Below are 12,993 nucleotides of genomic sequence, written 5' to 3'. Positions count from 1 at the left end.
ACCTCCATAAGGTGCGATGTTCAAGTCCCTACACATGGCAATCTTTAGACATTATGGACTGACAAGAAATTCCACTATTAGAAATGAAATGAAATGAAAATTGCTTATTGTCACAAGTAGGCTTCAAATGAAGTTACTGTGAAAAGCCCCGAGTCGCCACATTCCGGCGCCTGTTCGGGGAGGCTGGTACAGGAATTGAACTGTGCTGCCCTGGTCTGCTTTCAAAGCCAGTGATTTAGCCCAGTGCTAAACCAGCCCCTAACATGTGCAACATTCTTGTTGAATGCTCCCCAAAAGATTACACCCTTTTTACAAGGTGGAACTGAGTTTTTAAAATAATGCACAAAATAAAAACTGCAACAAAGCAACCTCTCTGACCTTGGAATATTTAACTTCATATTAGTGTTATGGCTTTTCTTTTATCATGATAAAAATTCCAGTTTAACAATTATTTTTAAAACTTTACAACATATCAGCGCATTTTATTTCCCGGATTGCTGTCTGTGAGAATACTTCAATGTAATTTGTCCCTTCTTCTGCTTGGTCACATTGCTGTTATTGCACGGTCAGAGATCCCTGCAAAATTTGGGCAATATCTTATGAAATGGCACAACCGTCAATTTACAGCAATGCCTGGGAAGATTGCTTTTACACAACAATACTTGCAAAATGTTTTGTCAATCACGCTAGGCAATTATTTCAATGCACTGTCAATTTTCTTTAAACAAGTTTAACCTTGAAATAGCACTACTATGCGGCAGCTTTGGTTTAGCTTCGGTGAACCAATTCTCAACCACAAATGTTGTCACAATCTCAAGGAGCAACTGCTCAAATTATTTTAGGAGGCATGAACTTTTGTTGAAGTTCATTATTACTGACTTGTAGGTCTCCTGTGACATTGTCCAGAGGTAGTCCTGGATCTGGACTTGCCTCTGACATTTTCACAATTCTGCTGCAACTTAAAAGCAACAACATTTCACCTATTACTGAAGAAACTCATATTATTGACTCAAGAAAAAAATAATGCAATACTGTGTGTTGAAAGATAAGGATTTCAAATATTTGTAACACTATATCTTGGGCAGAAAATTGATTAAAACAGGGAAAACAAAGGCTGGTATGGGATAGAGAAACGTGGCAAGGCGTCACCAGCAGAGTGCTAAATGAATCTGTGCTGGTGACATTACTTGAGTGACTATACAAATAATGTGGAAATCGGAACAGAAATAAAGCTGTACAAGTTTACAGATAACAATAAATTATATTGAGATGGGGAATTTAAATAACAGGAGTAAAGGGATCAAGACAGAACTAAAAGCCAATTAATTCCCAGGTCCTGATGGACTTCACTCTAGGGGTCTTAAAGCAAGTGGCTACTGAGATCATAGATGCATGGGTTTCCCAAAATTCCCTAGATTCTGGAAAGGCCTAATGGGGAAATGACAAATGTGACTCCTCTATTCAAGAAAGGAAGGAAAAAGAGAATAAGAAACTACCGGCAAGCTAACTTAACATCGGCCATAGGCAGAGGATAGATGTGAACGGTGCCAAGGAGGCCCAGCTAACCACGCCCACATGTTCTGGTCTTGCCCCAGACTTGCGGGGTACTGGTCAGCCTTCTTTGAGGCAATGTCCAAAGTGCTGGGGATGAGGGTGGAGCCATGCCCGAAAGTTGTGGTCTTCGGAGTATCAGACCAGCCAGATCTACTCCTGGGGAGGAGGGCGGACGCCATTGCCTCGCTGATCGCCCGCCGTAGAATCCTGTTCGGCTGGCCAGTCAGCAGCACCACCCAAAGCTGCAGACTGGCTGTCTGACCTCTCAGAATCTCTCCAAATGGAGAAAATTAAAATTCACCATCCGAGGGTCAGACGACGGCTTCCACAGAACGTGGGAGGCATTCACCCAATTGTTCTGGGACCGGTTTGTGGCCAACAAATAAGCAGAAGAATAGCCAGGTAGCCAAGAATCAGGGGAAAGTAGCCGCGCGGGGGGGGGGGGGGGGGGGGGGGCGGGCAGGGAGACAGCTAAACCAAAGAGAAAAGAAAGGCGAACCATAGGAGAAGTGGAGAGGGGAAGGGAGGCGGGGAAAAGAGGGACGAGGCAAGGGAATGATAGCTGGAAGGAGAGCATGGAAAACGACAACAAAATTAGCAAATACAGTAACAGAGAGCAAGGAAACTACAGGCGAAAGATGGGATGAACGGCCGAAGCAAAGGTGAATGCACGCCGACAACGGCTGCGAAAACTGTCCAGGAGAAGTAACAATACCAACACCAGATCCATTCTCGTATTGCCCTCTCTGTATTGGACATAACCAATGTTATTGTTTCTCCGGCACCCAAAGGTATATATACCTCCACAGTTCCCCCCTCCACAAACAAGTGCCTACTTATTTGTTAAAAATAATATTGCTAACTGTACAGAGTTGCTGTTGTTGAGCTACTGCACAATAGCATACCAGTTTTTTTTGTGGTTTTTTTCTCTTCTCTTTATATATATAAAATACATTATTCTATGTACCTAACTGCAAATATTGTTCAAAAACCCAATAAAAAACATTTATAATAAAAAAAAATCGGTCATAGGGAAAATACTGGAATCTATTATTAAGGAGGTCATAACAGGGCACTTCGAAAATCTTAGAGTAATCAAGCTGAGTCAATATGGTTTGGTGAAAGGCAAATCATGTTTGACTAATTTTATTATACTTCTTTGAGGAAGTAACAAGCAACGTGGATAAAGGGGAGCCTGTGAATATCTTGTACTTAGTTTTCCAGAGGGCATTTGACAAGGTGCCACATCAATGGTTACCACAAAAGGCAACAGCTCATGCTGTAGGGTGTAAAATAATAGCATGGCTAGAGGATTGGTTAGTTAACCGGAAATAGAGTAGGCATAAATGCATCATTTTTGGTTTGGCAATACGTGACAAATAGAGCGCCACTGGGACCAGTTCAGGTTCTTCAACTATTTACAATTTAAGTCAATACTTAGATAAAGAGATCAAATGTATGGTTCCCAGATTTACTAATGGCACAAAGATAGTGGGGAAAATAAGTTGTGAAGAGGCTATTAGGACTCTGCAAAGGGATATAAATAGGCTAAGTGTGGGGGCAAAAAATGTGGCAGTATAATGTAGAAAAATGTTAACTTGCCCACTTTGGTAGGAAGAATACAAAATCAGTACACTATTGAAATGGAGAGAGATTGCAAAACTCTTGAGATACACAGGGATCCGTATGTTCTGGTACATGAATCACAAAATATTAGTATGCAGGTACAGCAATTGTTTGGGAAGGTAAATGGATGTTGTCATTTATTGTGATAGGAATGGAATATAAAACTAGGAATATTTTGCTACAATTGTAAAGGTTGTTGATGAGACCACATGTGGAGTAGTGTACAGTTTTGGTACCCTTACTTAATAAAAGACTTAAATATGTTACAAGCAGATCAGAAAAGGCACAGTCAACTGATATCTGGAGTGAGGGGGTTACCTTATGAGGAAAGGTTGGAAATGCTGAGCTTGTATCCACTGTAGTTTAGAAGAACAAGAGGTGATCTTATTGAAACAAATATGGTACTAACAGGGTTAATGCTGAAAGGATGTTTCCCTTTGTGGGAGAGACCAGAAGTAGGGGACATAGTTTTAAAAAAAGGATCTCCCATTTAAGATGGGGATGAGGGATCATGTGTTTTTGGAACTGCCCTCTCCAGAAAGCAGTGGAGGCAGGGTCATTGAATATTTTTATGGCATAGAGGTTCTCGAGTAACAAGAGAGTCAAAGGTCATTGGGGATAGGCGGGAATGTGGAGTTGTGGTCAAAAGCAGAACAATCATGATCTTATTGAATGACGGAGCAAACTCGAGTGGCCAAATGACCTTCTCGTGCTCCTAATTTGTATGCATGTCTGTATGTTCATAGGTGAAGGAGCTGAGCTGAAGATTTGTTCACATTAAGAGTGTTATGGGTCAGGGTTTAGAAAACTCCAAAGTATAGTATGGAGTTCACCTGACCTCTAACTGTTTATTGATTTTGGTTACGATGAGCACAAGAGCCTGCCTTTCAGGTGTTATGCAACAGAGATCTTAGGCGCTTTTAATCAAAAAACAGGCTTTATTCTATGAATTCTGTTAACATTTGTATTAACAGGGCAGCACGGTGGCGCAGTGGGTTAGCCCTGCTGCCTCACGGCGCCGAGGTCCCAGGTTCAATCCCGGCACATTCTCCCCATGTTTGCGTGGGTTTCACCCCCACAACCCAAAGATGTGCAGGGTAGGTGGATTGGCCACGCTAAATTGCCCCTTAATTGGAAAAAATTAATTGGGTACTCTAAATTTAAAAAAAAAACAAAAAAACATTTGTATAAACACACACAGTAAGAATTGTTATCAACTACAAACATCAAGACCCCACACAGCTACAGTAATCTATGTATAACCCTTAATGAATTCCCTCTTAACTGTTCCAAATCAATAAAAAAATCCAAGTGAAACCAGAAACCCCTTTTCAAAGGTGAGGCCCAGCACACGGCATTCTTATTGGTATAAGACTTGTTATTGATACTCTTGTGCCCCTTTCCAAACAGCAGCTTTGAATTCCTTCCAGAAAGCAATTGTCTCTTTTAAGTTACCAAGCAGTCTGGAAACAGCTTTTAAAATGAGGATAGAGAAACACTTCTTTCAATCTGCACAGTTCAAGCCAGTCCAAAACTCAAAAACGTAAGTAAAACCCCACAGGGCCACAGCCCAGCTCCACCCACATAATGACATCACTGAAGCCATGTGATAAGACAAAAATATTTCTTGAAGGGACACTCCCATGACAAGATCCACAAGCCAATTTAAGGTTAGATATCAGGGAAGCGAAATAAACAAATAGTAGGAATATAGATTAAATGGCTCTAGCTTACTGGACACAGCATATGCAAATGAATGCTGGTTACTGGGAATGGTAGCATAATGTTTATGTTACTATTACGAGTCATCCAGAGGACTGGATTAATAATCTGATGGAGTGTTCAAATTCCACACGGCAGCTCGGGAATGTAAAAGTAATTAAATAATTAAAAAGCTAGTAGCAGTACAGTACATAAATACTGGACTGCTGTAAAAAGAGACCGCCCTATGGCCCGGAACCTCCAAGTCTTCAAGCGGATTACGGAGTGGGAGCAAACAGAAAATGAACAGGTGCATCAAAGAAGGCATTCCAAGCTGTGCCAAAATTGCTTTTATCTTGCATCAGGTTTAAGTTGTATCTTGTTTAAGTTGCTAGTTTTCTTAAATTTATACCTGAACATGTTCCACTGTATTAAATTGGTCTGCTCTGGTGTAGCGCACAGGCCGATCCCACTGGCAGTGCAAAATTTGCTGTTTGTTAACCCAGCGACAAAGCTGGTGGTTTCCTAAAAGAATAAAAACACAAATTTAATCTAAATATTTGGTTTGTGCATCAAGTAAATTCTAACCGATCCCAATTTTAGAGTGTCACAGGTTACAGATCATTTTACCCATTTTGCCACCTACAATGCTCGTCGGACCCTTTCTCGAAAGGGGTGTTATGACTTTTAAGCGACTTCTTTCAAAGTTGGATAATTTGTTGGTTAACGTGGCAAACAAATACATATAGAGCTGTCTTCAAGAAGGATTTACAAATTAAATACGTTGGTTCCTATGTTTATTACAGGACTTTGTAAAATAATTGCCCGTTATCAATTTCCTTGAACAAAACTGACAGTACATTGTTGAAATTATTCCAAAAGAGAACGCAGGAATTCAAAATGGTCAAAAAATTATTAGTTTTAAGTCGACTACTTTACCTACAAAGTAACCATTCTAACTACAGCAATACCTAAAGCAGTCAGCTAAGCACAATGAAAATTAAAACATTGCTGTTTCATATTTTGCACCAAAGTTTACCTAGCTGAGTCTCTTTAGCCATTTGTGTTTCATGGATTATATTTCTTAGCAGCTGCTCATCTTGCATAACTTTGTGCTTCTCCAGCAATTCTTGCTGCCTCAGATAATTATCATGCTGCTTCTGGTACTCCTTCAGTTCATTTAATGTTCGCTGCAGAGATCTAAATACATGAAACATCATAATAAGCCTCATTAATACAAAGGTTAAAAAAGAAAGTTACCATGGGATAAAGTAAGGAGTCAACGTGCGGATTTACTGCCAAATGAAAGTCAGCGTTATTCCCAAGTTGTATCTGGAAAATATCTTTGCACAAGACTATTTTTATAAATCTGAAATGACTCACTAATAATTCTCCAGCACTATATTTTTCACATAACTGTCCTTGGGATACATTTGTTAATATATGTCACCACAGTCCCAGAGGACCATTGACTGCTCTCTCCTAGCTGACTGTTGGTGATTTAACCGGAGGGCCACCACACCTCAGGTAAGGGGTAAGGTTGAGATGGCAGGGCCTTCATGAATACTGTCAGGCGGTACAGAAATTGAACCCGCACTGTTGGCGTCGCTCTGCATCATGAACCATTCGTCCAGCCAACTGAGTTAACTGACCCCCTACATTTGTTAAAATTGTAAAGGAAGGATACTATTCAACTGGAGTTACTTTAATGAGGGATGAAAAGAAGCACTGAAGTTTAGGGCATTAAGCAGATTTAATTGTCATCTTCGAAAGAGAGTTGGATAAATATATGAAGAAGAAAAAGTGCAGGAATATGGGGGAAAAGAGGAGCGATTGGAACTAAATAGACTGTTCTGAAAGATTCGGCACAGACTCTTTCAGCTCCCGGCCTACTTCTGTGCTGTACTCTTCTTCTATGGTTCCTTGTTAAAAACAAAATTGCAACTGAGTTTATCCTACACCCACCATACCTGTGCTGTGCCTCCAGTTTTTGCTCCAGTTTCTGCTGACACAGGACAGCATGCTTCCGCCTCATTGCATGTTCAAAACCAGGCCGTATAAGCAATGCCTGATCATAGCATAGTACTGAATGGTTATACTCCCCCAACATCTGGAAAAGAAAATTACATTTAAAACTAAGATTGCTTTTAATTCGGGACACCGTCCCCTGCTACATGACATACTTAGGCACGTGGTAGGTGACGCTGCTCATGGTACCAGAGGCCACTGAAATCATTTGGAACATAGTGACAATTTTGTTTTGTCATCTGCTTGTTCTATACAGGTAGATTTGCTATCTCTACGGTCATATTTAGCACAGGGCTAATTCGCTGGCTTTGAAAGCAGACCAAGCGGGCCAGCAGCACGGTTCGATTCCCGTAACAGCCTCCCCGAACAGGTGCCGGAATGTGGCGACTAGGGGCTTTTCACAGTAACTTCATTTGAACGCTACTCATGACAATAAGCAATTTTCATTTCATTTTTTCATTTTCATATTGCAGCCAATCAACATAGTTCAAATTATACCATTTGGTGGTTTTAGTTATGACATCCAAATCAGGATTTCTTGGCCCTTCGGAATTTTCCCTGCATGATCGATATTTCACCAGTGCGATGGCGCGCAACACTAAGCACTAATGGTATTTGCGAGTCACAATGAACTATACTGGTGCATCCTCATGCAATTTATGTATATACGCGCTTTGTAACAATTATTCCACCCAGTTGTAAATAAATACATTTTGGAAAAATATTCCATATTACCGAGTTTCTTTTTCTACTTTCTATAATCAAACTGGATCAATTACTTTTCTGCCTCGCATTTTTTTTTTGAACCGATCATTCAATTTTTATCCCTGTTGCTTGTAATAGAAGCGAATCCCCTTGAAGGTTTACACAATATTTGACATGGTCGACATGTTCCAAATTCTTCCTGCAGCTGAAAAATGTCATAGTTCACACATTGACTACACCAACACCAAGGAAACAATTAGGATTTCACATGATGGAGCATAGTACAGAAATTCCTGTGGCCACTCCATAAATAATCAAACGATTCACCTGTTACAAGTCGTTAACAAGACAGTTGTGTACGCAGGATAGGAATCGTTGAAAACATATTTTCGCAATTCAAATAACAAACCTATGCCACAAATGTACACTGGAACATACATAAGAATGTAGGACTTGGGAGCAGGGGTGGGCTATTCAGCTCTTCAAGCCTGCTCTGACATTCGATAAGACCACAGATAATCTGCTTGCGGTTTCAACTGGATTTTCCAGTCTGCCCTCCATAATCTTTGACCCTGATCTATCAAAAAATCTAACTCAGCCTTGAATAAATTGAATGACCCAGCCCCCTGTTGCTTGCTGGCAAGACTACTGACCCTCAGAGAAAATAAATTCTCCTTAAAGGGGAGACCTCTTATTCTTAAACTGTGTTCCCTACCTCCAGTCTCCCACACATTCCCACAAGAGGAAACAATCATCCCCATGGCTCTAATATGACTGTCGATTGGTGGTAGAGAACCTGTACCAGCCTCCCCGAACAGGCGGCAGGAAGTGGTGACTAAGGGCTTTTCACAGTAACTTCAGTTGAAGCCTACTTGTGACAATAAACGATTTTCATTTCATTTGGAACTTGAATATTGCTAAAAGAGACATGCTGCTGAAGCTTTTCATCTTGCACTGCACTCATCAGGGCAAACAATACATTTGACGTTTGTCTTGATGAGTGCAAGATGAAAAACCTCAGCAACCATGTCTCTTTTCCAGTAATATTTTACTTATACAGAAATTTTGGACGATAAATGTAAAGAAGAAAATTGCATAAAACTTTAAAGACATTAAGCACACTAACCTGAATGGACACAAAATTAAACAGAGAAAAGATTCAGTATACTTACAGCATAAATGTTTCCAAGAGTATAATGACTTGTGAGGAAGTCAGTGGATACATCCAATGCTGCATGAACCAATATAGCTGCATCTGCTGAGAAATGGGCGCGGTGCAAGACATTGGCCAAATTCATCAATGCTATATCTTTATGCTGCCTGTTCAAAAAAAAATATACACACATTGTAATGCAGAGATTTTCAACTGTCTTGCTTCTGGGAACATAGAAACAGAGACTGTAAGTGCAGGAGGCCAGCATTCAGCCCTTCGAGCATGCTCTGTCATTCAGTATGATCACGGCTGATCATAATACTCAATAGCCTGATCCCGTCTTTTCCCCCCCTCCCCCCGTATCGGTTGATCTTCACCCCAAGTGCAGTATCTAACCCCCTTCCCTGTATTATAAGTAGTCACTTGAGCAAGCGTTTCTTTGGGTAAAACATATTTATTCCTTTTGTTTTGCTAATTTAATGTGAAACGTACTGCTGGTACACAGTGGTCTGTCATTTGGTTAAAAACTAGTGGCAATTTTGCACACAGCAGGGTTGCACAAGAAAAACTCAGGTGGATTGCCAGATACAACATGCATCCAAGCTCCAGGTTCACTTATATCCAAAACGGTGCATATTGTTGCATAAAAGGTCAACTTTCATGGCTATCTGCACCTCACAAGTGATGTACCTGGGACCTTGAGCTCCCGTTGAGAGGAGGGGACAGTTCCAGGTTTGCTGATGACCTAGGTGAAAATATAAACTGTGAGGAGGATGCAAAGGGATTTCAAGTGAACTTGGACATGCTAAATGAATGGGCAGGAAGATGACAGATAGAATCTAATGCAAATAAGTGTGAAGTTATCCATTTTGGAATAAAAAAATAAAGAACCAGGATATTTATTAAATGGACAGGGGTAGGAAGTGTGGTGTCCAAAAGATCCTAGGTGCCTTTGCTCAGGAGTCACTAAAAGCAAACATATGCAGGTGCAACGATCAATTAGGAAGGCAAATGGTATGGCCTTTATCGCAAGGAGATTTGAGTACAGAGTAAAGATGTTTTGCTGTAATTGTATAGAACATTACTGATCTAACGAAGGACATACTTGCCATAGAACGATTGCAACAGAGGTTCACCTGACTAACTGCAGGGATGGCAGGATTTTCGTATGAGGGGACTGAGGAAACTAAGCCTGTAATACCTAGAGTTTCAAAGAATGAGAGGTGATCTCTATGGAACTTACAAAATTATTACGGCCCACAGGGTAGAGGTAGATAGGATGTTTCCCCTAGAATCAGGGGACATAGACTCAGAATAAGGAGTATGACATTCAAGACTGAGGGGGAAAGGAATTTCTTCACTCAGAGGGTGGTGAATCTTATGAATTTTCTCCCCCAGAAAGCTGTGGATCCTCAAGAAAACAGTCACTAGATTTATAGAGATTATTGACATCAAGGGCTAGCACGGGAAAGTGGTCTTGAGGTACATGATCAGTCATAATTCAGGATAAGGGTAAACCTTTTAGGAATGAGGCGAGGAGAAATTTCTCCAGAAAGTGGTGAATCTGTGGAATTCACTACCGCAAAAACGTAGTTGAGGCGAAAACAGTGTGTATTTTCAAGAAGGAATTAGATAAAGCTCTTAGGGCTAAAGGGATATGAGGGGAAGGCAGGATCAGGGTATTGAACTTGATGATCACAATGAATGGCGGAGCACTCTCGAAGGGCGGATTGGCCCCCTCCTACTTCTATTTTCCAAGTATGTTTCCATGTATACATACAGAATCTTACCACCTTACCAAAGTCGACCCAAAACATTTTCGCTCCGATGAGTTACTTCTTAAATTACAATCAGTATCATTGATAAACTAGGCAGCCATTTTACAAAAATCAACTGAGAAAAGTAACCAGTCAATCTATTTTTTTGCTGGCTTTGGCTGAGATAGAAATACTGGCCAAGATCCCAGGAGATAGGTATTAAGTTTTGTGTTATCACAAAAGTTTTCTCACTTGGTTTCTGAAAGCTTACCGTGGAGAGAAATGCAATGCCCGTACGACACATTCCACCACCTGGTAGGGTTCATTCTTCATCCTCCAGTAAAAGGAAGCCATGTTATACAGCACCCACGATGATGTATTCTAATATAATTAAAACATTTTTATAATACAAGCATTTGGTTAACAGCAATTGATATGCTTTATATATTTCCGGGTCTTGAAATCAACCATTTTCACCCAATTTGTGACATTAAGCTGACTGAAAACATCAGGATATGGCATTAAACTCGCACCGAATGATTTGAACCTTGCAATTACTGCACTTAACTATTACTGGCTGAACTGAACAATTTAGTTCTATTATTCATGGAAAGGTGCACTGCTTTAATAATTCCTACTTGGGTTTGCAAACAGTATAAATTTAAAAGGAATATTGATCAAATTCTTTCAGATCAATAAAATTTGTCCATGTTTTACAGTCCTCAAACAATGTTCGAAATTATTGAAGCAGTTTAAGCTTCATGGCATTTGGGTAGCACATTTAGAACTGATGTGGCAATTTGGTGAGTACGCATATGGCGGATTTCAAAATGTTAAGGCACAAAATCCCATACTATTCAACGTAATTTCTATATACATAAACCAGGCAAATTAATTTTTCCACGAAGCTCAAAATACAGTTAGTGAAAATGGGTTTGGAAAACTCCCATTAAAATTATGGAAATTTTAAAATCACAAATATGTATTGGGCTTTTCTTTTGGGAATGCCATCATTATTTTGTTTCCCTGCCATTTTTTAATGAGGAAAAACGTTATTTCAAGCTAAACGAGTTCAGCAGCTGAAAATGATTACTACTGGAAGTTGTGGAGACCAAAACTAGTCTACCCTTCCTCAATGTTCCCGTTTGGAACAAGTGAATGGAGGGATAACATATAATTGGGTTTAGAGAAATGCTGTCAGAGGCGACAGCAGATGTGCATGTAACCCTAACTTCACAACTAGATCGCATTGTAATGAACATTTTGGACATACTATATAACCAGGTGAGAGGTCTTGTGGCGCAGTGGGTAGCATTTCTGCCTAAGTCAGAAGCTCCAAGTTCAAGTTCCACCCCAGGATTTGATGGTCAAGGAATGTGTGCTCATAACGCAGCTAAACAGGTTAAATATCATTCCAAAAGCCAATGGCGATAAGAGCAGGAGACTTGATGCGGAGTGGCATCCCTCAAATTAGAAGCATCGGGCGACAAGCTAGCGACCCGTTGCAGGAAAGGCGAACTATGTAAACAGATGAAAATCTGCCTTGTGCACCACGAAGTGCAGGAAGAGAAACAACAAGAACGTAACCAGGTACTTCCGTGTCTCCAACTCATAAATGGGCAGTAACTAATTGGTATCAGATTTATACTTCTGATGTAGAACAATGGCTTTGCCTCATTTGCACAATAGACATCTACTAGTGATTCAAAATGGTTGAAAAATCTACACTCTGCACAAGACATTGCAATTCAAAAGGTGTATTAACTTTACAAGGCACCAAGAAAGATTTTTGCTAATTGCCACTTTTATGGAGTAATAAATAAGTTGTTAAAGATAAAGCATGTTTGATTGACTTGCTTGAGTTCTCTGATGAAGTAACAAAGAGGATTGAGGAAGGTAATGTGGCTGATTTGTATGCAGACTTTCAAAAGATCTTTGATAAACTACAACATAAACCTATTAGCAGAATTGAAACCCATGTGTTTAAAGTGGCAGTGGCTGTAAGGACATAAAATTAACCAAAGGACAGAAAGTAGAGAGTTGCGGTGAACATTTTTTTATCCCCAGACCGGGCAGAAGCCAAGGGTTAGTAGTAGGACTACTGGCTCTTTCTGATTATTTTTAAGTTTTCAGATTGATGAGACTTGGGAATAATACTGAGGAGAGTAATGATAAATTGGAACATTGAATTTAGTGCAGAGAAGTATGAAGTGAAGCATTTTGATAAGAAGATTGAGAAGAAGAAATATGAATTAAATGATACATTTGAGAGAGGAACAGGAACAGAGACAATTGTAATCAAAGAATTAGAGGTGGCAGTGCAAGTTTAAAATGCTGCTAAAAAGGACAGGGCACCCTTGGTTTTATAAATAGAAACAAGAAGTATAACATTAAACAAATTATCCAATTCTATTTGAAAGCTGGTATATAATCTGCTTCCACCACTTTTTCAGACAGTGCATTCCTCAC

At 40.0% G+C, this 12,993-nt stretch overlaps 1 protein-coding gene across 4 annotated transcripts in view; it reads right to left on the bottom strand.

Moving 5' to 3' along the window:
* The window catches only part of ttc17 (tetratricopeptide repeat domain 17), a 107,904-nt gene that overhangs the window by 64,785 nt on the left and 30,126 nt on the right, over positions 1 to 12,993 (bottom strand). For all 4 annotated transcript variants that reach the window (XR_005461950.1, XM_038808275.1, XM_038808276.1 and 1 more), the window contains 5 exons: positions 10,796 to 10,905; positions 8,787 to 8,934; positions 6,852 to 6,991; positions 5,921 to 6,081; positions 5,294 to 5,406 (listed from right to left, as the gene is read on the bottom strand). Coding sequence is in view for 3 of the 4 variants with exons in the window: in XM_038808275.1 (XP_038664203.1) it covers positions 5,294 to 5,406; positions 5,921 to 6,081; positions 6,852 to 6,991; positions 8,787 to 8,934; positions 10,796 to 10,905 (672 nt within the window). In the remaining variant the exon portion in view is untranslated. The remainder of the gene's footprint in view (positions 1 to 5,293; positions 5,407 to 5,920; positions 6,082 to 6,851; positions 6,992 to 8,786; positions 8,935 to 10,795; positions 10,906 to 12,993) is intronic.

Source organism: Scyliorhinus canicula, chromosome 9 (genome assembly GCF_902713615.1).
Source record: "Scyliorhinus canicula chromosome 9, sScyCan1.1, whole genome shotgun sequence".
NCBI classification, from domain to species: domain Eukaryota; kingdom Metazoa; phylum Chordata; class Chondrichthyes; order Carcharhiniformes; family Scyliorhinidae; genus Scyliorhinus; species Scyliorhinus canicula.
The sequence above is the reverse complement of the archived record's forward strand: the minus strand, read 5'-3'. Positions and strand labels throughout refer to the sequence as shown.